This window comes from Schistocerca serialis, chromosome 8 (genome assembly GCF_023864345.2).
Source record: "Schistocerca serialis cubense isolate TAMUIC-IGC-003099 chromosome 8, iqSchSeri2.2, whole genome shotgun sequence".
Lineage (NCBI taxonomy): Eukaryota > Metazoa > Arthropoda > Insecta > Orthoptera > Acrididae > Schistocerca > Schistocerca serialis.
This window is the reverse complement of record NC_064645.1, coordinates 473,239,428-473,266,729: the sequence shown is the minus strand read 5'-3', so window position 1 is coordinate 473,266,729 and position 27,302 is coordinate 473,239,428. Positions and strand designations below refer to the sequence as shown.

At 41.0% G+C, this 27,302-nt stretch overlaps 1 protein-coding gene across 1 annotated transcript in view; it reads left to right on the top strand.

Moving 5' to 3' along the window:
* LOC126416422 (probable ATP-dependent RNA helicase DDX43) overlaps positions 1–27,302 on the top strand; it is an 81,912-nt gene that overhangs the window by 53,246 nt on the left and 1,364 nt on the right. The window contains exons 6-10 of the mRNA XM_050084142.1: positions 1,970–2,135; positions 3,047–3,156; positions 5,616–5,748; positions 15,843–15,990; positions 21,665–21,906. Coding sequence (XP_049940099.1) covers positions 1,970–2,135; positions 3,047–3,156; positions 5,616–5,748; positions 15,843–15,990; positions 21,665–21,906 — 799 coding nt within the window. The remainder of the gene's footprint in view (positions 1–1,969; positions 2,136–3,046; positions 3,157–5,615; positions 5,749–15,842; positions 15,991–21,664; positions 21,907–27,302) is intronic.

Sequence of the window (27,302 nt, the reverse complement as noted above, 5' to 3'; positions counted from 1 at the left end):
TCCCGATAGGCCCTCATGAATTTGGGGTGTCTTTTCCAAGAGTAATCTAAACTAGGTGCTCATGTTAAGAGATAACAAGTGGATGTCTTTGATGGACTATCATCATCTTAAAAACTGAGACTGAACCCCTACAGGTCTGTTCAGTTTCTTGCCTTAGTTTTTACTGAATCTTGTTATTCCTGGAAGTGGGAGTATAGACTCCTCCCTCGGTCTCTGGAGGCCATAAGTCTCTTGCAAGTGGGAGGGGTCTGTTTACTGCTGTCACCATGAGACAGTACTTTCTTACAGCTATTTGGTTCATGCCCTTTTCATTCCCCTCCATTTGTTATTCAGAACTCATTCTTTTGCCTTCCTTTCTTTTCTGTTCTCTTAAGTTTCCTCCCCTGTGCGCCAGGCTTTTGTGTTGATCTGGTCCGACTTCTCAGGGACATACCCACTTATTGGACTGGTCTGTCATGTTATCCAGTTGCGGAGATAGCTTCTAATAATTCAACACCAAATGTTCAGATATTTGAAATTTGTCAAATCCCTCAGTTTTTAAATTTGGTTCTGTGTTCTTCATTTTGCTTCCATGAAAATTGAAAATTGGGAATATACATAGTCAACACCAGTGAAGACCCATGCCAGTGTAAGAGTAATTACGTGGGGAGGTAGCCCAGTATCCAGGTTCTGTTCATGACAAATCTTCCCAAGTGCCGCACACACCTCAGCACAGATTGCTTTACAACTTAGGTTGGACACCTGGGGTATTCGGGAAAGGACTACGGAAAGGATGTGGGAAGAGGCGGTGTGTTGTGGGGACACGCCTAGGCAGCTTCATCACCTGAGACCTGTCGGGAGACACTGCGAGAAGCTATGGTACCAACATAGCCTTCAGCTCCACATCAACATGAGTAGCCAGTACTATAAGGTGGTGTCCCATGGAGAGGTGCTTTTGCTTAGTGTTTTACATCTTAACTGTGTTATGGTTTCATTAAAGCATAGGGAAATGTGTGTGAATATACATGTGGACATATACAGCTCCTCCTCCTCCTCCTCCTCCCCCTCCCCCTCCCCCTCCCCCTCCCCCTCCTCCCCCCCCCCCCCCTGCCTCCCATATTCCTCACATGTGAGCAGTCGCCCCCCTCCCCCTCACCCCCCACACTCACTTTATTTTTTAAATATACTAATAAGCAATAGTTTAATAAAACAATGGGTACAAGTAACATAGTATTTAAGAGTGCCAAATAGAAAACAGTACAACTCATATATTTTAGTAAAGATGAGATTAATATTTTAAACTTAATCTGGGTCACCTTTTGCTCGCCCTAGAAGCCCATGTGATCTTGGTATCCTAAAAGGTGAAGCAGGCGAAATATTTATTTTGTCAGCAACCACCCATATACATCTTGACACCTCTCGATATTGTACTTCAAAATTAAATTTCATCGTTCATAATGTCATTCTTACTGATAAGTTAGCTTCATGGTGGGTTGCAGTGCTAGTCCTCCCAGCAGGTCTGTCCCAATGGATGACCACTTCTTGCTGTGTTCATTGGAGTGCGCGTTTGGGTGTCCTGTATTTTACATATTACTCCATCCAGGAATGTCCATTATGTTTATAATTGCATAATTCATATTCAGTAATGTTAACGATGAGATTTCTCCCATTGGTATAAAACAGCTATCATAGTCGTGCAACCTGGAACATTTGTGAACACTAGAGGTCTTAATGCTTTCTATGATGATTCTTTTTGACCACATTTATTCACAGTAGGTACATAACGTATTTGAGGCAAGAGATGCACTAGCTTTTGTTTGCTGCTGAAGTATTATAGCACAGACTTATATGCTATATTGAGTGAGCTTTTGCACTTCCTGATGTTGTCATATTAAGACTTTCTGATGAGATATTTCATAGAAAACACAAAGATTAACCTTTATATGAACACTGGGAACTTTACCTGTCCTTATTTTATTTTTGTGTTTAGGAAAGACCCTGGCATTTCTATTGCCAGCCTTAATACACATTGATGGACAGCCCATTCCGAGAGAAGAGCGTGGGGGTCCAAATGTACTGATTCTAGCACCCACAAGAGAGCTTGCAATCCAAATTGAAAAAGAAGTAAATAAGTACAGTTATAAAGGGATAAAAAGGTATGCTATTCCCATATCTTTATTTGCATGTATTAGGTTGGCACAAAAGTTTGTAGCATTTTTGTTTTGTGTATTGGTATACCAGTAGCTGTCAGTTTATTTATTGATTGTCATCTTTTATATGTAGTTCACTGTTGCTATTTGAGTTAACATATTGTCATTTGGAAATGGAAATACTGAGTGTAAAATGGAACTTCTGATAGTGAAGGTCTATGTGGTTTGGGATGTGTACAATATGGATTGCTGATAAGTAAAATATTTGCAGACTTAACAAAAGTTGAGTCTATGCCAAAACTTATACCAAGTTCCGTGGCCACAGTAACAATGTGAACTGCAAGAATTTTATAAATGAGCCCCCATCACCTGAAATGCAACTATGTCAACAAATTGATTGAACTGAAAAAAATGCAGAATTGTTCATTAATTTAGAGATGAATGATGTTACTAAAAGTGTTTATGAAATTTACTTAACTTGTAGGACTATAAAGGAGTTGGGTTGGGAAGCCATTCCACACCCACCTTATTCACCTGATCTTGCACCCTAAGATTCTCAACTTTTCTGCTCCGTACGGAACAACCTTCAAGGAACTTCCTTTCCAGATAAAAATGCACTTCAAGCATGGCACAATGAGTTGTTCGCCTCAAAACCATGTGATTTCTACAGGTGCAGAATCGAAAGTCTACCCCAGGGTTGGCGGACTGTTGTAAATAGCGAAGGAGACTGTATTATTGATGACTTAAGTTTGTGATGTATATCTGCTGTTTTTATTAAACTTTTGGAAATACGCTACAAACTTTTGCTCCAACTTAATATTTTTAATGTTTCTAGTATAAGTAATTTTTTGTGCTAAGTAATACTTACAGCTGCACTCATAGTATCAGGCTGTTAATGAGCTGCATTCCTTTTTTAGTGTTTGTGTGTATGGTGGAGGCAGCAGGAGAGAGCAAGTGAACGTGATAACTAAAGGTGTGGAAATTATAATAGCAACACCAGGGAGACTGAATGACTTGATAATGAGCAGTGAGTATAACATTTGTAATATCTCTCTCTCTCTCTCTCTCTCTCCCCCCCCCCCCCCCTCCTTCTGTCTCCACCATCCCTCCCTCCCCCCTTCCCACAAATTTAATTCATTTCACCTTTATGGGCCCAGTTTAATTGTGGAAACAATAAACAGTGGATAATTCACTAATGATTTTATACCCTCTGTTGCCTTTTGGAGCATGCATCACTATTGCTACATGTGCCTTACTTCTGTTAACGTTGTACATCAGCTAAATGGAAACCACTCAGTAGCAGCAGCACAGTTGCACACATTAAATTCCATTGCTGCTGATTATCATAATTTTGTTGCTCTTCTTCTTCTTCTTCTTTTTTAAGGAGCATTTTCAGGCTGCTTTTCAAACCCCCATATTGCTCAGAATTTCTGTTCTAGTGAGTTGTATAGTATGAATTTATTTTTACATGCCATTATTGATGTAATGTGCTTTTAAGGGGGGTAGGACGTCAAAGGGGCAGACTTGGAGCAGTAGAGTCACCCACAGGACATTTTGACTTCTACTGTCTTTACATTTTACAAATAAATTCATGAAACTTTGTCACCATGACCGGGAAGGATTGAGGACTCACACTCATCGCAGTGGAAGTTCAAAAACGTAGCAAAATACCTTTTTTTATGATGTGAAATTTCATCATTTTTTTCACTTATTACTGGCTGCATTTGTTGCTATAGGTACACTTTTCTTCCTAAGTAAGAGAGATTCTTCGACGAATTTTTCATAGCATACAAACAGTAGTTACAGGTGTATGAAACTCTAGAATTTTCCAAATCTATTAAAAACTGTGGAAAAAATTGACATAATTAACTATAAAACTTGAATTTTTTTCTAAACATGAAGTTTAAAAAGTAACAGTTCATTCATTTTTTCATAAATTAAATAACTCCTAGAGTTTCATACACCTGTAACTGTGGTTTGTAAGCTGTGCAAAAGTCATCGAAGAATCTCTTATTTAGGAAGAAAAGTGTACCTATAGCAACAAATGCAGCCAGTAGTAAGTGAAAAAATGATGAAATTTCACATGTAAAAAAAGGTGTTTTGTTAAGTTTTTGAGCTTCCACTGCTATGAGTATGAGTCCTGAATCCTTCCTGGTCATGCTGTTAAAGTTTTCTGAATTTATTTTTAGAAATATAGACAGTGGAAATTAAAATGTCCTGTGGTGCCTCTCCTGCTCCAAGTCGGCCAGTTTGACGTCCTACCCCCCTTAAAGGCATGATTTTAAATGTGCTGCATTTGTTTATTGCATTCTGTCTCTTGAAATAATTCTGAGCTATCAGCAATTACTGTATCATTTTTATTTTTTCTCTCTCCTTGTTAACTTTTAAATGTTTTTGACAGTGACCTTTATGTGTGTTCAGTTCTCTCTAATCGATAATATATTGTTGTGGTTATATTCATGTGCAACGATTGTAAATTTAGATTAATTTTATAATCACAATGTACGTATAACTTCTACTACTGAAGAGGAATGTGGCTTGTTACCAGCACCTTTCATTTTAATGCTTCTTCTAAATCATATTTGTAATGATAGAAACTGTGTGTTATTAATTTATAGAAGGTCAAATTTTTATTTCTGAATAATTTGGTACAGGGCTACTATAAATGACCATGTGTTTTCAATGTTATTTGTTTCCCAGAGTTTATCTGTACACATGACTGATGTGTGAATGGAAATGTAAGCTCGCAGTGTTTGCATTGTGCCCACCTGTTGGTATTAAAGAGTGAAGTGCCTCGACAAAATGGCAACACAGTAGAAAAGAGTTTCTATATGTTCGAATGTGTGAGATGTTTGTGAAAACAGTGCTTTGTGCATTTAGAAGAATTGTGGAAAAGAACCGCCATGTAAACAGAGCATTGTGCATTAATATTGACAGTTTAGGGATACAGTTTCTCTCGAAACAGAAAACTACTGCTCGACCAAGTGTGCCAGATGCAACTGTGGAGAGAGCGAGGTAAAGTTTCGTGTCCACCTACTTCGCACACACTTGGTCCGGCACACATTTTAAACCTGTCAGGAAGTCACATTAAGGACAGTATTTATGTATTCTGATTCCTTTTGGGGATACACTAAGGTCCGTGTTTACTTATACCCACTGCAAGGAAAACTAGTACTGCTCAGAGAATGCATCAGTGTTGCTGTGATGACCATTGACATATCTTGCTATGTAATGTATGGAACAAACTTTACTATCCTGTGGACATGTGTTGAGACCATAGAGGTGCTCAGGACAACTGTAGAGCGCAGAATGCAAACTTACGGTACTATTAATGCATCAGTCATATTTGTGAATGTAATACTTTGGAAAAATAGATATTTGCAATTGAATGACTCATTTATAGTAGCCCTGCTTTTTCATACGTGTTTACTTAAGTCTGTGATGGTACTATAATTCCTTTCATGGCTCCGATGTTTCTGTTCACAGATGTTATAGATGTTACATCAATAACTTACTTAGTGTTGGATGAAGCAGACAGAATGCTTGATATGGGCTTTGAACCTCAGATTCGAAAAACACTTTTAGATATTCGACCAGATAGACAAACTATTATGACAAGGTATGCTCAAAATTAATGCTACCAGTACCTTAAATGTATACTTCTACACGTTTTTTAATACTAATATAATTTAGAACCAATGCAAGAAGTTGATGTAAAGGACAAAAATATGTTTTCTTGGAATAATTATTTATTATTTTATGTAAGTGCGTAATGCACTGGGAAAGTTCTGTGATTATGGGCTTTCTTGTAAACCGTTCACAATCTTAAATCAGTTCTGCTGGAGCTGTTGATCATTTAGCACGAACTGACACAGAGATATAACCATGACAAGTAAGATTTTTGTGCTGTAATTCTTTCTTGCGGAGATTTTGGGTGACTTAAGTCTTTGGCACATTCCTTGTAAATCACAGCCTGTTTGAGGAATTGCTATTGAAAGTTAAGTAAATGATTCTTCCAACAGTTATGACTGAAACAAATCACAGTAATGCCTCATTATAAATAGACCATTGCTCTGTGAAACATTTTCACCATCTTTATTGAGGAACTCATTAGTTTGTGATGCTTGTGAGCTGAAAGTTCCACTGATTCAGTTTTCACAATGTCAGTTGATTGTTGTAAATTATTTCTTGCAAGAAATTCCATTGAGTATCAATAGTGGCAGAAACCAGTTGCTTGTCTCAGTAACTTGTAGGTCAAAGTGTAAATATGTTAAGATTAAAAACCAGAATGTTGGTCCTGAAACTGGAGTTTTAGCTATGTAGGGTGTTGTTGTTGTTGTTGTTGTTGTTGTTGTGGTCTTCAGTCCTGAGACTGGTTTGATGCAGCTCTCCATGCTACTCTATCCTGTGCAAGCTTCTTCATCTCCCAGTACCTACTGCAACCTACATCCTTCTGAATCTGCTTAGTGTATTCATCTCTTGGTCTCCCCCTACGATTTTTACCCTCCACACTGCCCTCCAATACTAAATTGGTGATCCCTTGATGCCTCAGAACATGTCCTACCAACCGATCCCTTCTACTGGTCAAGTTGTGCCACAAGCTTCTCTTCTCCCCAATCCTATTCAATACTTCCTCATTAATTATGTGATCTACCCATCTAATCTTCAGCATTCTTCTGTAGCACCACATTTCGAAAGCTTCTATTCTCTTCTTGTCCAAACTATTTACCGTCCATGTTTCACTTCCATACATGGCTACACTCCATACAAATACTTTCAGAAATGATTTCCTGACACTTAAATCTATACTTGAAGTTAACAAATTTCTCTTCTTCAGAAACGCTTTCCTTGCCATTGCCAGTCTACATTTTATATCCTCTCTACTTCGACCATCATCAGTTATTTTGCTCCCCAAATAGCAAAACTCCTTTACTACTTTAAGTGTCTCATTTCCTAATCTAATACCCTCAACATCACCCGACTTAATTCGACTACATTCCATTATCCTCGTTTTGCTTTTGTTGATGTTCATCTTATATCCTCCCTTCAAGACACTGTCCATTCTGTTCAACTGCTCTTCCAAGTCCTTTGCTGTCTCTGACAGAATTACAATGTCATCGGCGAACCTAAATGTTTTTATTTCTTCTCCATGGATTTTAATACCTACTCCGAGTTTTTCTTTTGTTTCCTTTACTGCTTGCTCAATATACAGATTGAATAACACCGGGGAGAGGCTACAACCCTGTCTCACTCCCTTCCCAGCCACTGTTTCCCTTTCATGTCCCTCGACTCTTATAACTGCCATCTGCTTTCTGTACAAATTGTAAATAGCCTTTCGCTCTCTGTATTTTACCCCTGCCACCTTCAGAATTTGAAAGACAGTTTTCCAATCAACATTGTCAAAAGCTTTCTCTAAGTCTACAAATGCTAGAAACGTAGGTTTGCCTTTCCTTAATCTTTCTTCTAAGATAAGTCGTAAGGTCAGTATTGCCTCACGTGTTCCAGTATTTCTACGGAATCCAAACTGATCTTCCCTGAGGTTGGCTTCTACTAGTTTTTCCATTCGTCTGTAAAGAATTCGTGTTAGTATTTTGCAGCTGTGGCTTGTTAAACTGATTGTTCGGTAATTTTCACATCTGTGAACACCTGCTTTCTTTGGGATTGGTATTATTATATTCTTCTTGAAGTCTGAGGGTGTTTCGCCTGTTTCATACATCTTGCTAACCAGATGGTAGAGTTTTGTCAGGACTGGCTCTCCCAAGACTGTCAGTAGTTCTAATGGAATGTTGTCTACTCCCAGGGCCTTGTTTCGACTCAGGTCTTTCAGTGCTCTGTCAAACTCTTCACACAGTATCGGATCTCCCATTTCATCTTCATCTACATCCTCTTTCATTTCCATAATATTGTCCTCAAGTTCATCGCCCTTGTATAGACGCTCTATATACTCCTTCCACCTTTCTGCTTTCCCTTCTTTGCTTAGAACTGGGTTTCCATCTGAACTCTTGATGTTCATACAAGTGGTTCTCTTATCTCCAAATGTCTCTTTAATTTTCCTATGTAGGGTGTCATAAAACAAATTAAGTTTTCGTGGTCGTGATACAGTGCCACACTAAGAATCCCAAGGCCTTTGGTTCAACCCTAGCCAGACCTAGGATTTGTGTCTGTTACTTATTACTGATTTCACCTTCTGTTGTTAAAGAGAAAAATGTGGAGTTGCACCATGGTTTGAAGTCCACATTAAACTACACTGATCAGCCAGAACGTTATGTCCACCTTTGGCACAATTATATGAAGTGCACTTACATGTTGTAGCACGGAAGCAATGAGGCCTTGGTAAATCATGGAGGGAGTTGCCACGACATGTGCGCACGTCACCTAATTCCCATAAATTTGGGGGGGTGGGGATGGGGGAGATGCTGAGCTCTGATGCCACGTTCAATCCCATCCTCTCAAAGCAATATGATACGCACACAAAGACCACAGTGTCCATTATAAAGTCATTATGTTCACAAAGATAGATTGTGTTGTAGAGACCCATCCTGTGTTGATGAGACAATGGCTCAGGCAAAGTTTTTTATGTTCTGTGATGGACTGGCATTGCTTGTGTGTATCAGAACTTTCTTTTTGTCATTGTCTGTCAATCCTTCAATAATTACTGCTTTTCTAACAATATTATGAAAAGCATACTTCCTACTCACCATATAGCGGAGAGGCTGAGTTGCAGATAGGCACAACAAAAAGGCTGTCAGAAAATGAGCGTTCGGCCAACAAGGCCTTCATTGGAGATAGCTAGCGATCTCGCAGTCCCCACCACGCACACACACACACACACACACACACACACACACACACACACACACACACACACACACACACACACACACACAAGATCGCAGTCTGTGGCTGCTGAGGCCACTTTGTGAGCAGCAGTGCATGATGGGAGATGTAAGTGGGTTTTTTTAGTTGGTTTTCGCCTTTCACTATTGGCCTACTCCCTTAGATTTCATCTTGTTTCCCCCTGTTCCATCCATTTCATCCTTTTCGTGATCTCCCCCCCCCCTCCCCCTCCCTCTTATGTAAGTGTATTTCTGCAATTTTTTAATGTATTTCTAAGTTATTTACATATTTTTATGCATTTTTATCCTCAACCATGGATCCTTGTACCTTCTATCTGCGTCAGTACAGAAGTTTCCTTATCACTAGCCAGAACGCTGTTCCAAGTACTGTTCCTGTGTTGTTTCTTGGCTAAAGAAACCCGTCCAAGTGGCCTTACTATCAAATTACCCATCTCCAGCTGCCAACCTTCCTCTCACAATGACCCCCATGCTCTGTTTCCACCAGTCCTTAACCCTCACTAACATAGTCATGCAAAACCATGTCGATCAGGTCCAAATCTCCTCACAATACCTCCTCTCCATCCCTAAAATTCTCCGGCTATGAAATCCCAAATTCCTGGTTCCCATATCACACATTGAAGCCCTTGGCCTCCAGGGACTAGAGCAATACACACACCACCACCTCAAAACACTCTCCACCTTGTTCCTTTCCTGGTTCCACCTTGGACTACCACTATCAACAACCTCCAAACCTTCCCCACATCCCCTCATAGCTGACAAACCCTGTCTCACAGACCTATTACATTTACCTCCTCCTCAAAAACTCCCTCTCACCACCACACAGAATCAAGAACCTAAATAGACTCAAAACACAGTCTTGAACCTGTCCTTCAAAAGCCTTAGCCACGCAGTTGTATCAGTCCTTTCCAAAGGTCTCGCCTTTTGCTCCACTCCCAAATTCAATAATGGAGTTGTTAAAGACGGTCTCTCCTCCTCCCGGTCCCTACATTGGAAACACTTTTTCACCACCAACCCTACCAATCAGACTCGACAAAAGACTGATGTTGAACCCTGCTTGGCTCAGTTCATTCCTCCGTCCAAATGTGACCCACGACCACTATCCCCAAATCACCCCCTGCTAACTTCCCAGAATTTCTTAACCTCGACTTTGCCTCACCATCATTCCCCAAATCCTTCAACATACAAACTAACCTTACATCAATGGAAAGAACTGCAATCCACCACCTAAAAACTGATCCTGGCCTTATAATCCTACCTGCTGAAAGAGTCTCCACCACTGTCTTTAACTGCAAGGATTACCTGGTGGAAGGATTCCATCAGCTGTCAGATTCATCCACCTACAAACCCTGCCACAGTGACCGTATTCCGGAAATCCAGCAGGACATAAAGTCTCTCCACAAATCCTTAGGCCCAGCCCAAACTCTCTCCTCTGAGTCACTCTCTCCCCTCATCCCTACCACTCCCCACACTCCTGCCTTTTACATGCTGCGTAAAGTCCATAAACCCAACCACTCAAGACACCTCATTGTGGCTGGTTATGATGCCCTCACAGAGAGAATCTCTGCTCTCATAGACACTCACTTCCAGCCTGTTAGCTGCAACCTACCCTCCTATGTAAAAGATACCAACCATTTTCTCCACAAACACTCAACAGTTACTGTTCCATTACTACATGGTGTCCTGCTCATCACTATTTATAGCATCTCCCTTTACGCGAACATCCCTAATGCCCTTGATCTCAGCATTATTGGACACCACCTCTCCCAACACCTGACAGATTCCAAACCTACAATGTTCTTCTTGATCGCTATGACCAGCTATACCCTCATCCACAATCACTTCTCTGTTGAAGGCATTACTTAAAAACAGAGGGTACAGCTTGGGCACTCGCTTGGCATCATCCTGTGCCAACCTATTCATGGGCCATGTAGAGGAATGCTTCCTAAACACCCAGAATACCAAACCCCTCACCTGGTTTAGATTAAATGACATATTCATGGTCCAGATCGAGGGTGAGGGCACCGTATCCACATCATTCCATAATGTCAGCACCTTCTCCCCATTCGCTTCACTTGGTCCTACTCAACCCATGAGCCACCTTCCTTGATGTTGATCTCAGCCTCAAAGATTGCTACATCGGTATCTCCATCCATATCTAACTGACCTGCCACCAGCAGTACCTCCACTTCGACAGTTGCTACCCATTCAATACCAAGAAGTCGCTTGCACACAGTGGAGCCACCTGTCGCTGTCACGTCTGTAGTTGTGTGTGATCCCTCTCAAAATACACTGAGGGTCTCACTGTGGCCTTCACAGACCATAACAACCCTCCCAAGCTTGTACAAAAACAATCTCCCATGCCTTATCTCTCCAGTCACACACCACCTTCCAAAATCGCACAGCCCACAGAGCAGCATTCACCTCGTGACTTGGTACCACCCAGGAGCAACTTAATTACATTTTCCACCAGGATTTTGACTACGTCTCGTCATGTCCTACCCACAATCTTTCCCACCCCCACCCACAGTGGTAATCTGCTGCTCTCTAAACCTACACAATATCCTTGTCCATCCCTACACAACGCCTGCCCTCGTCCCCTTGCCTCATATCTCATACCCCTGTAATAGATCTAGATGTAAGACCTGTCCCATACACCTTCCCACCACTACCTGTTCCATTCCAGTCACAAGCATCACCTATCCCATCAGAGGCAGGGCTACCTGTGAAACCAGTCATGTGATCTACAAGCTAAGTTGCAACCAATGTGGTGCATTCTACTTGGGCATGACAACTGACAAGCTCTCTGTGTGCATTAATGGCCACCAAGAAACAGTTGGCCCACCCCATTGTTGAGCACACTGCCCAACACAATGTTATTCATTTCAATAACTGCCTCACTGCCTTTGCCATCTGGATCCTTCCCACCACCACCAGCTTTTCTGAATTGTTCAAGTGGGAAGTCTCCCTGGAATATAACGTACATCCCCCTAACCCTCCTGATTTCAGCCTTCATTAGTCGTTGTCCTTAACTTCTAGCTCCTTCCCTGTCCCCATTCCAGCACTACACAGTTCTCTATTCCACAAATGCATCCACAGGCTTTTTACCCCTCTCCTTTTCTGCTAACCCTCCCCCGCCCTTCATCTAACCTCCCAACTGCATGTAGCTGCCCTACCCTCTCTCCACCTCGCCCCTGTATGGTCCCATAAGCAGCACTTTACTGTCCCCAACCACTACCTTCCTATCCTTCTTCCCCACCCCAGCCTCCTTCCCACCTCCACAACTCTGTTGCGTCTCCCACCGTGTGCTGCTGCTCACAGTGTGGCCTCAGCAGGCAGACTATGATCATGTGTGTTCGACCTGTGTGCGTGTGTTGCTCTCTTGCAATCCAAGTAAAAGAAATTATTGAAGGACGGGCTCCACAACTTCCCTATTGTTACTATTTCCAACATTGGTCGTTAAAATTAGAACGACTGTGATCTTCCATTGCCCCTGTATATCTGAGGACAGCATACCAAACAATTGTTTGGTGTACCATTGAAAATTCTGTGAACCAGGCTGTCTTATAGTGTGTGATATGCTCTTTCCAATTTTCAGCGATTGCATAAACAATATAAGTAGGTTTTATAAATTGTAAATGATGAGGTAGATACTTCGTCATCATAGTAGAGGGAACTCAACATGTCATTCTGTGTCTATTTAACAAATTAAATAAATCATCAAAAACATTACAGAACTTCTTATATGTACACCACTTTTATGAAAACACTTGATAAATAAAGTGCCAAAGTAATATGCTGTAAATTTACTACAGTAACATAAATAATTAAAGATAGTTATGCAAGAGTGATAACTTTGAAAACCACCTGAAATGTCATTGTCTCTCCATTCTGTGCCACTAGAAGAGGTTTTTTGTGAAATCTGCAATAACCCTGTGGTATATCTTCAACCTGCTTTTCGCATTCTTCAACTTTATTAATTGGAACAGCCCCAGAAGAAAAATGTAGAGTGCTTCCTGCCAGATGTTTTGAGGATGCTATAGGTTTTTGAGCTTGAATGAGCATCAGTAAACGTTGTGACATTCACCTGCTTATTTATTCCTTGATAGTCCTCGGTGTCGATGTACTGCAGTGTTACACTGGCTGAAAAATAGGGGCTGGAAGTTGAACTCTGACTAGTGTAAATGATGTAGCCGACAGTTACACAATTGTTTCACAGTTCTTTACTTTCACTGTTCACAACCCTCTAATATTACACAATTATATGGCCAGTTCACTATTGGTAAATGTTGATAAGCCTCATTAATAGGTTGCAGCAAACATCAGCATACTGCTACAATAGTTTGCTGTTGAACATCTATGAGCAGTAAAAACTTAACCACACTGTTCACAGGTCTTGCAGAATACTATGGTATGTGTGACACTATTTCTCAAATAAATTGAACAGACATCATTACTTGAACTAACACAAGGCCTATTTGTGTTTCACTTATTCCACTGTTGATGCATTGTTGTTAATTCAACCAATACATCATTCCCATTTGAAAATTGACTGTGGACTGACTTGTATTGGGACCAAAAATCTGTTCTTTCTATATCCTCACAATAATAGGCACAGAAACTATACATTGTGTTCAAGTTACAGAAATTACCATTAAAACATATAACTCATTCAGTTAGCTAAATACATTGAAAAATGTCTTCTTTTTAACAGTTCCTTCTACCATAAAGGTTAGGCCGAATTATTTGTTTAAATAATGAAATTAACAGATATAGTTATGCAAAAACCAGGTAATTATTTTGGAATTAAGGGCTGGCTTCGCTAATATGTTTTCAAATAGAGCCAAATAAATACTTCTTAGTAGTTCTTCTTCCAAATGTTTATAATTAGTGCAGAATTTATATTTGTTTATAAGTCAACAGTAGAATCTGTCACAAAACAATTACTGATTTCACCCTATAATGCCACTTTGTCTTAATTCTGGGTTTTATTTGGAAAATTATTCTCTCTTTGTTGTTCATATCTAGTGGTGATCAATCAGTATTTTGTGATAGACTGGAAATACAGAAATTTCTAGACTAGATATCCTTTTCATTACATATAGCAGTAGCAAGGAGAGCCTCAAGAAGTTGAAAAAAATGTAATAAGAGTCAGCAGGTAATACCTATTTACAAAGAAAAGAGATGCTAATGCCATTTCTACAGATGCTAAGTGAAATCCTTACAGATATTGTGTGTGTGTGTGTGTGTGTGTGTGTGTGTGTGTGTGTGTGTGTGTGTGTTCGCCAAAAATAGCGTACACTTTTTTATTCAAAACATTCTGAAGACTGTCTAGACCACATGGGTTAGAGATGTTCAGTTTGTAGCCCCATTGCAATTTGTGACACAGTAACATTGACACTCATCCACAGCTTAACACAGCCTGCTTACAACTGACCGGCCAAATGCATATCTGTTGCTTACAGTTGTTAGTTAAAGTTGCTACTGTAGTTATTGTATTGACTTTGCTTATATGCTAGGAATAAAACCAGTCTCAGATCTTTTTGGAGAGACACTATACATCCTGAATCACATAAACAAGACCAAGTTGTGGCTCACACTTGAATCACATAAACAAGACCATGTTGTGGCTCACGTACACCAGGTTTATTAAAGTGTGTACAACAGAATTTTGTGTGACAATATCTTGCTTGCATAGAGGCTGGGGATGCCAATTTGACTTTTGTAAATGTAGCACCTTGTGAAAGTTGTGCAGATAAATAAAATCAATACAAAAATGTGTGTACTTGTATTTTTATCAGTAGACCGACAGTAAATTTGTAGTGCTCCATTTTTATGTATAGCTTTAGACTCTGGGAAACTCTGGCCGAGAAACAGTTACCTCAAAGTGATAAATTTGCCCTTCTCCACTAGCTCTGGTAATCAGTATCATGAAAATACTGTGTATAGTACGGATATAATCTTTTATGTACCACTCTGTAAATTGTTTTTTCGGTGCTACCTCTATATCATTGAAATTTTCATAAATAGTGTGTGCTCATTTACTTAGTGTGATTTAAATATTTGAGGAATGTCTTGAATTTATAAGTGTATTTTCTAATTCTGTATTTCCTGTATTCCCGTCATTTATCAAGGTATATGGATAGAGAGGAGAGTAGGGAGAGCAGCTTGGAGGATAAAAAGAAGTTGAAGAGAAGTTGGGAAAATGTTTTGTTTATTTTGGGAAAATTGACACACTAAATGATAAGTTTTAAAATATTTGGGTACTCATTTTTCAGGAGAAGTTTTTATTCTTCTCTGGCTCTTCGTCCTCCCCTATTTAAATGTAAATCACATTGACAGTTGTAGTGTTGACTTGGTTATATTCAAAATGTAATAGATTGGTGTTGCAGTGTGACACATGGTAGGTGATAAATTGTTTAATGAAGTATGTGTAATTGCCTGATTTGAGAAGGTAATATTGGCCCAGATTTGAGAAGGTGACATAGGCAGTGTGATAGATAGAATTGCAATTCTCAAATAGAGTTGAATTGGGGGATTAGAGATAATTTGAAGATTTGTGTATTGAATCATATTGACACTTTCTTGCAAGCTAATCAGGTAAAGTTTTAGAGGCTTAGGAAGTATGTTGTTCTGGTTTATGTAATTGTTTTTGCTGGTTAGCCTTCTGCTACATTTTGTGTAAGGAGAATGGTATTTTTCTGATTTATCTCAATACTTTCAAAAAAAATATTGAATAGGAAAGAGACATGTAGCACTTTGCTCTTTTACTTTGTGTAATGTGTAGAATGTAGTCAGTGACTTCATCAAAATAACAAATGAGATGACAATAAATTGATATGACCTTTTTTATTCACAGTGCAACATGGCCTGAGGGAGTCAGACGACTTGCACAGTCTTACATGAAAAATCCTATACAGGTGGTAATTGGAACACTGGATTTAGCTGCTGTTCATTCTGTAACACAGCATATAGAAATGATTGAAGAAGAGGACAAAAAGGATAGAGTATGTGAAAGATGTTAGTACATTCATTACTGAATTGTGAATACCAAAATGGAGCAGTAACTTGAGTGTCAAAATTTTGGACAACAGTCTTTCCTCGATTTTTATTTCTTCTCTATTTCTGGGGGCAGATGCCAGTAAATTGTTAAAATTGTAGTTACTTAGCCTAAAAAGAAATAGTCATGCCACAATTCTAATCTGCAGATTGACTTGACATAACAAACTTAATGTAGCATTTGTTGCCTATACCAGAGCAGCAAAATTCACTGAAGAATCATATTAAAAGGAATCTGCTGCTGAAACAATATGAAATAACAAACTTAATGTAGCATTTGTTGCCTATACGTGAACAACAAAGTTCACAGAAGAATCAAATTAACAGGAATCTGCTGGCTGAAACAATATGAAATGTTAGTAAAACTGTAGAATCAGTTTTGTCACATCATTACATTTGTATCACGTTACAAGATATAAAAACCCTTGCAGAAGATTGTCTTTTTGCAGGTTGTTGTGGTGGATCTGGCATCCAATTATGTATCAGACGTGTTCCTTGTGTTTCAGCGCAGGTGAATGTGTAGCCAAGATATCAGTGTGAGTACACCATCTGGCATGATTCTAGACTTGATATGGATAATTCAACAAAGACCAGAAGTATGAAGGGATCTAGGTCCAAAATAATGATCATGTAGGGGACAACTGTAATAGTATCTTTACTATCAAAGGTCCAATGGAAGCTCAGGCGAATGTTCACCATAGGAGCTGATTCAACTCAGTTGATGGGATATCCAGACACAATCATCGACCTGGCATAACAACGAATGTGATTCATCTGATCAGATGGACATGTTGCCATTGATCCATGCTCAGATTTCAATGACCCTGTTCCCAATGCAATTGTAACTGACAGTGTCATGGGGGGGGAGGGGGGGGATCATTCGGAATGACGTCTGTAGTCAAAGCGTCTCCCTGATCGCCTGGCTGCAAGCTGTTGCAGTTTGCATTTTGCTTCCTCAATTTGTCTTTTCGCTTTGTGCTGTTTACATTCTTCCGTCATTAGGTGTCACCAGGGCAGACTTTCTCCACCTTATTGTGCAACTCCCTCACCCCTTTTTGCTGCTCAGTGACTTTAACATACACTGTCCCCTTTGGGGCTCTTCCAGAACCTGTCAGGGAGGTGCGCTCTTGGCTGACCTTCTCAAGCAACTCAACCTCAACTGCCTTAACATTGGAGCACCTACGTTCCTTTCAGACTCAGCGCACACCTATTCCCATTTGGACCTTTCCTTCCGCACTGCCCAGCTTGCCTGTCATCTCAAGTGGTCCATTATCTCCAACATGAACTTGAGTGAGCATTTTCCATGTAATTTCTGTTTCCTGACTCCTAACCAACCCATGTGCACACCCAAATGGCAGCTTTCTAAGGTTCACTGGAGTCTTTACTCCTCTCTGGCAACATTTGATGAACATAATCTCCCCAGGTGTGATGACCAGGTAGAGTACCTTAACAACGTTATCTTTACTGCCGCAGAATGTTCCCTTCCTTGCATTTCATCTTCACCATACCATGTTCCGGTCCCTTGGTGGACTGAGGCGTGTTGTGACACAATTTGCGTGAGGAGACGGGCTCTCCACTTTTGTAACCATCATGCTCCGATGACAAAGTGTATTCATTATAAACATTTGCCTGCACAGTGTTGTCATGTTCTTTGGTACAGCAAAAAAGCTAACTGGATTTCATTCACTAGTTCTTTTAACAGTTCCACTCCCTCTTCCGTTGTGTGGGCCAACCTCAGACTGCTCCCTGGGACCAAAATAGTGGATCCTACTGATCTCCGACACTTAGGGCCACTATTTTGCGGAGATTTAAAGCTCCCCCCCCCCCCCCCCCCCCCCCCCCCCCCCCCTCCCCACTATCATCCTGCCTTCCTCGATTGGAAACGAGTGGAGGCGTCTCGGGCAATATCCTTCAGAATCATGAGAGCTACAGTGCCACTTTTACTATTAGGGAGGTCCATCACGCTCTAACTTCGTCCTGATCCTCCGCTTCAGGGCCAGACAACGTTCACCTTCAGATGTTGCTGCACCTTTCTCTTGCAGGCAAGCATTTTCTACAAAAATCGTATCTGGGCAGAGGGCACATTTTCCAGACGCTGACATGAAGCCACTGTCATACCCATACCTAAGCCTGGTAAGGACAAACACCTTCCTTCCAGCTACCACCCCATTCATTTTTCTCGCCAGCTGTGTTTGCAGGGTGATGGAGCTTAAGATTCATGCTCAGCTGGTATAGTGGCTTAGTCTCACAATTTACTAACCACTGCACAACATGGATTTAGAGCGTGCAGTTCTGCAGTGGACCATCTTGTCACTTTGTCAACCCATGTCACGATTTTTTTCTGCAGAAATACCAAACTGTGGCCGTGTTTTATGATTTGGAGAAAGTCCACAACAGCTTCTGAAGGACTGGTATCCTCCGTACTCTCTACATGTGGGGCTTCCGAGGCCGCATGACCCATTTCCTTCAGGATTTTTTAAAAGACTGAGTTTTCAAGGCGTGTGTAGGTTTTGCCTTGTCACACCTTCATCCAGGCAAACAGTGTGCCTCAGGGTTCCGTCCTGGTCATCGTCCTCTTTGCTATCGCCATTAACCCTGTTGTGGCCTGTCTCTCGCCGGGCATCTCTGGCTTCCTTTTCATTGACGATTTTGCCGTCTGTAGCAACTCCTTGAGCAGCGTCTTCAGCATTGTCTCGATCCTCTTTGCTCGTGGGACATCGACAATAGCTTTCACTTTTCCACTGACAAAACCATTTGATTTTCTGGTGGCGTAAAGTGTTTCTTCCACTGTCTATACATCTTGGACCTGTTGCTCTTCTGTTCATTGAAACTACGAAATTCTTGGAGCTCGTGCTTGATAAGAAACTTTTGTGGTCCTCCCATGTCTTACATGGCCGCTTGCTGTGACTGATTCCTCAGTGTCTTGAGAATTCTCAGCAGTACTTCCTGGGGAATGGATCGGATAACCCTCCTCAATTTCTATGGATCTCTTATCCATTCAAAACTAGACTGGGTGTTTCATTTATGCATCTGCATGTCTGTCCATCTTACATTGTCTCAATACAATCCACCATCGTGGCACCCGTTTGGCCTTTGGCACCTTTTACACTAGCCCGGTTGAGAGTTTGTATGCAGCAGCTGCCGAACTACCGCTGTCATGCCGACATAGTGTTCTCCTCAGAGGATACGCATGCCATTTGTCTGCCATGCCTGGCCACCCGTCGTTTGCCTCCTTCGATGACTTATTGCCAATATGGGATGCGTCACTCTTCTGTTACCTCCTGGAGTTTGTTTTCAGCTGTTGCTCTGGCAGCTTAACTTCATGCTACATGCCACTTTTCCGATGGTTGTGAACTTTTCACCACGTTAGCTTTGTGTGGTGGCCTGTGTTCACATTGGACTTCATTCACTTCCTAAGGATACTACTCCAGACTTGTTCTATCACTGTAAGTCTCTCAGCCATCACATGGATCTTCTCGGTAGTACCTTTGTGTACACTAATGGCTCTCTGACTCAACGAGGTGTTGGGTGTGCCTTCGTCAGTGGCACAGATAATTTTAGATATCGGCTTATGGAACACTGCTCAGTATTTACAGCAGAGCTCTTTGCCCTGCATCAGGGTATGCAGGACACCCGTCAACGCAAGGTTTTCAATTGTCATTTGCACCAACTCTCTGTACTCTTCAGAGGCTGTGTGTGCTGTACACTGCCCATCCCTTAGTGCAATGGGTCCAGGAAAGCTTTCACTTGCTCACTCTTGCTGGAGTCTCTATGATGTTTATGTGGGTCCCTGATCACCTCAGTCTGACAGGAAACAAGGCTGATAACACTACTGCCAAGGCTGCAGTCCTCTTACATCCACCCGCTAGTTCTTCCATTTCCTCCGTTGATCTCTGTGTTGCTGTCTGTCAGCAGGTTATCACTTTGGCATCACCACTGGTCCACCCTTCATGGGAACAAGCTCCGGGGATTTATACCTCTCCCAGTGGCTTGGCTGACCTCTTCTCGGCCCTCTCGCCACGAGATCATTTTAGTTAGGTTTCGTATTGGGCACTGTCTTTTTACCTATTGCCATTTAAGTGGTGAGGCCCCACCTAATGGAGTGCCCTTTTTTAACCACTTAAGTTCTAATATGTTTGCCTTCTGAGTTATTGGCCATTTTAGTGAATGACATGCAGATTGTCGACCACGTTTTACTCTTCATTCGTTGTAGCAATGTGGCGAAGGACATTTAATCTTCCGTTCAGTACTCCCATTGCCTGTATGGCATATTTTATGGACCTTTCTCCAAGTTCCTGTTTTTAGCTCTTTCCTTCTGTTGATTGGGCTTAACGTGTAGTTGCATTTAACTCCCTTTGGTGTTCGTGTTATATGGTTCTGAAGTGGGTGCGTATGACCTTATTTGTTCTTGTGCCCCAAAACAAAACATTTTGATTGTTTTATTAGCATAATAAGGCAAATATTTTTAATCACAGGAGGAAAGTTGGTAGTACACGGAGGAAATTGAGATCAGGTAGCTCATTGAGAATGCATTTCAATTACTGACTTCTGATAATCAAATAAAGTAACAGGCAGTGGGAGTGATTCTATCCCAGTAATGGGGAGTCTTGTTTAGGATTTTATGTTATTACAAAGCTCAGAGTACTGAACATTTCCACTTAGAATAAAGGTGTTGCCAGTGCATGGTTTGCTGACATTGATTAGTTTGAAATATCAGTTAAGACTTGTGTATTTTCAAATTATCTTCTGGTGAGTTTCATAGATACTGCCATTTTCACTTCTGCTCTTCTGAAAAGGTGAGATGGGACAAAATCCATAATCTTAGGCCAGTGAATTCGTGTGTCGACATGCCCTAAGTTACAGTTAATAACTGAATAATTCTGAAGAAATTTCGAATATAATTTGTTAAAAGTACGTGCGTGCGCTTTGTATATCTCTGGCTCTAGTGCCCAGCCTTGGTATAGGATAGTAAAAGAGCGTACACTTTAGATTGTGTTACTCCTGAACAAAGTTTTTAATGCAAGAATCTCCACAATAATTACCATTTCAACAGAGAGGAGTGTCAGTGCTTACCAACAATTAAAAACAATAATATGACATGGTTCTGCATGCATAAATGAAAAATTGGGAGAACAAATTATCATATAACACCAAAAATGCTCTCATTTCTGCCAAAAGTTTGTTGAGTATGGGTAAGTTATCTCAGCTTTTGTGCCCTCACTAGTAATTATGGAAAAAAGTTACTGGAAGTTTATATATACACACACACACACCTAGCCCAGTGAAAAAAAAAAACAGTTTTCTTTCAACTAATTTTGTGCAAATGCTGAACTTCTTCTAATGTAACTAAACAAAAATTATTGAGCATGCAGCACATTATCCTACGCAGCCATACAGCAGAAAGCCCAACGTTTTGCACTATGTTATTCACTAGGTCTTTTAGTTATTGTGTAGAGGTTTTTCTTTGTATTGTGAGATACTGTATGTAGTTATTTTGTTCTCGTTGCATATGATTTGATGCCATTATTTATCTCGGAGGAGCTATAGAGAAGGGAAAATTTCCCAGTGGCAATTGAAAGTTTTGTTTGTAGTAAACTAATCTGATACATGATGTTCTTTTAGGTACTGGAATTTCTTGAGAACATGGGTCCTGACGACAAGGTGATTGTCTTTGTTGGGAAGAAAATGAGAGCAGATGATTTAGCAAGTGATCTCTGCTTAAAAGGGATTGATTGCCAATGTATCCATGGAGATCGTGAACAGGCAGATCGAGAGCAAGCTTTGGATGATCTGAAGTCTGGTTGTGTTAGGATTTTAATTGCCACAGATGTTGCTTCAAGAGGAATTGATATTACTGATGTTACGTAAGTTGTGCATTCGTATCCCATCACATTTTTAGTAAGAATTACACTTTTCCAAAAAGTGTATAAATGTTAATGTAATAATGTTTGAAAGTAATATTTGAAAATTATTAATATTTATAATAATAAAATCAGTAACATTAACCTGCACAGGAAGAAATCTTTAACTGCAATTACTTGTGTGTACTCTCAGTATTTTCACATCATGTGTAAATCTGTTTTGGTGTCTGTATATTTAGACACCACAATCAAAGAGAAAACTGAAACATTACCTCTTAAGTGAAGGAACTGTTATGACCTATCCTTTCCATCATCACTGCCAACAACTAGATCTAAACCATTTCTGGTTTATTCTGCCCTAGAATATTTTGCTCCATTCATTTCTTAGGCCGAACGATCTTCGATCTTCATAGTTTTGGCTTACAGTTCAGTAGTGACTTGAGTATCCCTTCTTGGATTCTAGTTTCATGCTGTTTCCATGTGCTATTTTACTTTGTAGCTTCTTTATTCAGATTAAATGTTTCTTTCCTAATTTTTTTTCCTTCCTATCAAGTGTGAATAGTCAGCAAGTACTCTTAGAAAGTGCAGCTCTTCACTTGTATACTTTTGCTTTGTCATTTAATAAGTGCCCAGCATTAACGTCAGTACATTGATACCCCCTTATTATATTGTTCAGGAAGTATGTATCTTCTTGTACTTTAAAAAGGCTATTTGATTGTGCCACAAGGCTACTGAAATTTCTCTAGCTTTGTTCTCTCATCATTTTTTGATATCAACTTTCTCTATCCAAGGTAAAGGCATTTTTTGACTTGCACTCATATTGGCTGTAACTAGTTCTAAATGCCATCACTTTTGTTTTTGTTTTCTTCATTTATGTTAATGAATGTAGAAAAGTAGTCTGTTAAAGAGGACCGCTAAACCTTTCTTACTCGAAAGCCAAAACCATCAGTAAATTTGTTGATATAATTGTGAAATAGTTGTTAATCATTACATATTCTTACCTTCACATTGTATAATTCCCAGCTTTTAAATTCCTTTGGACTGGTAAATCTGTTAATGCAATGTCAGTATTATGAAAAGGGTAGGTTGCTTCTCGCCATATAAGAAGGTTGTTGAGTTGCAGACAGGCACAACAAAAAGAGTATTAAACAAGTAAGCTTTCTGCCAGAAGGCTTTCTACTGAAATAGACTACACACACACACACACACACACACACACACACACACACACACACACACACACACATTCATGCAAATGCAGCTCACACACACGAGAGCTGTTTCTGGCTACTGAGACCAGACATCAAGACAACAGCACATGATCGGAGAAGCAGTCTGGGTGGTGGGGGTAAGTAAGAGGCTGGGGTGGGGAGGGGGAGGGAGAGCAGGGTACAGGCGTGTGATGGTAAAGTGCTGTTTGTGGGAGAATCCAGAGACAAGGTGGAGAGAGGTTAGGGCTGGTTACACGGGGGAGGGAGGGGGTGTTGAAGAAGGAGAGAAGTAAAAAGGCTGTGGGTGTGCTTACAGGAGGTGGCTTTCGAGTGGGAACAGGGAATGGTTTACATGGGCAAAGGACAATGATTAACAAAGGTTGAGGCCAGGAGGGTTGCGGGAATGTAGGATATATTGCAGGAAGAGTTCCCATTATGTGCAATTCAGAAAAGTTGGTGTTAGGAAGGATCCAGGCACAGGCTGTGGAGCAGGCATTAAAATTGAGAATGATGTGATAGGCAGCATGCTCAGCAACTAGTTGGTCCAGGTGTTTCTTGGCCACAGTTTGTTGCTGGAAATTAATGCAGACAGACGGCTTGTTGGTTGTCATGCCCATGTAGAATGAAGCTCAGTGGTTATAGCCTAGCTTGTAGATCTCATGACTGGCTTCACAGGTAGCCATGCCTTTCATGGGATAGGTGATGCTTCTGACCAGGATATAAATGTCTTCTTTTCAATCTAACATGTATGCTAAGTCATAGTCAGTAATATCTTGTATGTATCTACATTTTTCTGAAACCCAAACTAATCTTCCCCATGGTCATCTTCTACCAGTCTTTATATTCTTCTCTAAGTAGTGTGTGTCAGTATTTTGCAATCTTGGCTTTTGAAACTGTTTGTTCAGTAGTATCCACACCTGTCAACTCCTTTGTGAGTACATTCTTGACACACATGGGGCCCGCCCTTGCAGTACTGCTTCCTTTTCTGTGCTGAATGTCTATCTTCCTACTATTCTTTCTCCCCTCCCTTGTGGACAAAGTCTTGTGTAAAACTGGGTAACCAAAACTTATGAAAGTGTTATTCTTGCCTTTGTCTCCTTTCTTGTTCTGACTTCTCCTTTCCTTTCTCCGCTTTGACTTTTGAGGTCTCCCTTTGTCGTTCTTCCTCCCTGTGTGTGCTTGAGGGCCGGTTCACACATTTGATGGTCAATGGGCAATGCGTAACTCAAAGAACCCAGGTCAGCAAGTAGGGCTCGTGTGTACCTCTGGTGAAGGCCAGGCCCAGGGAGGGGTGATTGCCAGAGCTGTTACCTTCCCAACTCCCAGTTGGTCCCTCTGTCTGCAGTTGGGGAGATGTGCCTGAGGTGTGAACAGTCACCTAAGGCGGGTGGTCTCGCCTCTTTGGGGGCCCAGATGGAAGGAGCACGCCATTGGCAACACTGGCAATCGTGGAGGACTCACCCATGATGAGTACATCAACTCCATCGATGCAGCCTCCATCTAATAAATGGAAATTCAAAGAGGCCAAGGACACAACAAATCTTCCAGTTGCACACACTACCTCAAGGTGCCGGGCACAAAAGGTGGTCAGAACTTTTCTACAGTGAACGTGCATGTCATTCAGAAATGTGTGGACATAATTGCAGGTCCACTAATGTCCTACACTTGCTTATGCAATGGTACTTTGCTTCTAGGCACATAGTGCCTTTCAAGCCCAAAAACTACTTAAAGCTACACCCTCAACAGATATCCTGTTCATGCGGAGGCTAATTGAATACTGAATTCTTCGTATGGTGTCATATACTCTCAGGTACATGATGGTATTACTGAGAGGGATGTTCAACATTATCTCTATGATCAGGTTGTAATTGCAGTCCATATTGTTATGAAGTGGGTTGATACGAATTTGTGCTTACTCGCAACCTTTTCTTAATGTTTGATCAAGTGGTGCTCTCACTGAAGATAGACAGGCGACGAAGTCAACATCATCAGACTCTACATACCGAACATAATTCGTGGCTCCTAATGTCAGCATTATAACCCTACTTGCTTATCCCATAAAAACACAGCCAAATGTGTAACTTGTGGTAGGGCTGTTCTGCAGTGGCAATTATGCCTCTTCATACCGCGAATGGCGTGTGTACCCCTATGAGTGAAGGAAAAGGTACCCTTCAGTGTAGCTTGTGAATGTTGATTAGCTGAAAGGCTTGCGTACCACTATCTGGCAGTTACAGTACCATTGTTCCTACGTCAAGGCCTATGAAAGATGTTGTTGTTGTGGTCTTCAGTCCTGAGACTGGTTTGATCTTCAGTTAAGTGCTATGGTTGTGAAGTTGTGCTAAGGTGATGTCCTCACCTCCTGCCACAACAGTTGCTCAACCCACAAGAAACCCTTTGCCCACACCGGTGAAGTCACTTGTGACGCAACCAGAACAACGTAAATTTAAAAAGGAATGCACACATGATGACTTTTTGCACCCCTCAAGCCACAAATGTATTTGTCCACTTCTGCCAAACACAAAGGTGCTGAGAAGTCGGACAAAAACAAATATTCTTCCCCTTCTCCAACCCAAAAATCCTCTAAAACAGTGACATCACGCGGCACCTCCATCCGTCGACCTCCATTTCATCGATGCAAATCACAAACTGATTTTCCATGCTGGAGTCAGCTGACTGACCCGGGGAGGTTATTGGTACCTGTGAAGAAATAATGGAACAGGATCCTCCAGCTTCAGAACCATGTAGTTATATGCAGCCGAAGTCTGGCACTCAGCAAGCACCAAAGTAATTGCCCCTTTTAAGAGAAATATCTTAAGTCATCTAATATGGCTGTTCTCCAGTGCATCATTCGCGGCATCAGATCACGCAGGGCAGCGTTAAGCTGGTATTTTGATTGTAGTGCCCAGTTTTATGCCTCCAAGAAATGAAATTACACCCTCAAGATCACTTTGATGTCTTCATTGCAGTACATTTCGACCTTCCTTCCAAGAAACAAACTCCAGCTCTAGTGGAGTCATGATGCTCATTTGGGACATCCTGAGCGAAACCATTTCATTGAACACAAACTGTTGATGTCCATCTTTCTCTCCCCAGTTATATCTTTCCTCTTTGTAATATCTACATACTGCCATTCTCTGACCTCAATAGGGCAGAAATACTGTAGCTTACTGCCCAGCTCCCTCAACACTTTCTGCTACTTGGCAACTTCAACACCTACCATCCCATTTGGGGCTCTCTGAAAACCTGCCCAAGAGGCTCTCTACCGACAGGTATTCTCAACCAGTTTACTTTTTTCTCTTAACACTGGTGAACACACATTTCTTTCAGACTCCACACACACTTTCTCGCACCTGGATCTCTTGTTCTGTACTGCATAGCTTGTCCACCGTCTATAGTAGTCCATCCTCTGACACATACTCAACTGACCATTTTCCGTGCGTAATTTGTCTGCTGCCTTATGTCCTATCTTTGCGCAGTACCGACTGGTAGCTTTCTAAAGCTGAGTGGTGGCTCTACTCTTCACTCGCAACTTTAGACAAACAAAATTTCAATAGCAGTGATCGTTGGGTGGAGTATCTTACTAGTGTTATCCTTACCGCAGCAGAATGTTCCATCCCGTGAACCTCTTTCCTACTGCAACATGTTTGGACCTCTTGATGGACTGAGGAATGCGTGATGCTGTTCACCCATGGAGACATGCTGTCAGTGTCTTTGAATGCTATCTCACAAAAGAGAACTGTTTGTTATAAATAGTTGCACGTAAAGCATTGTCAGACAAGCTATATGGATCTCTTGTTCTAATTCTTTTAACCGTCTTACTTCCTCTTTTGTTTGCGGTAACCTAAGTCGGATATCTGAAGACACATACACCTCCCGATTCCTGGCCTTACTGTAGCGAACGATGCCATTGTGGACCCTATCGATATTTCCAACACCTTGTGTCAACAGTTCAAAGATATCTTGAACTCTGCCCATTACCTTCTCACCTTCCTACCTCAGAAACAAATGGTGGAGGCTTGAGAGATATCTTTTCCCTTTCAGAATCACAAATACTACAATAACACTTCTACTGTGAGGGAGCTCGAACATGCTCTCATCTCATCATAATTCTCCACTCCAGGACCATATGATATTAACATTCAGATGTTGCAGCACCCATCTCTTGATGGCAAGAACTTTCTCCTTCAT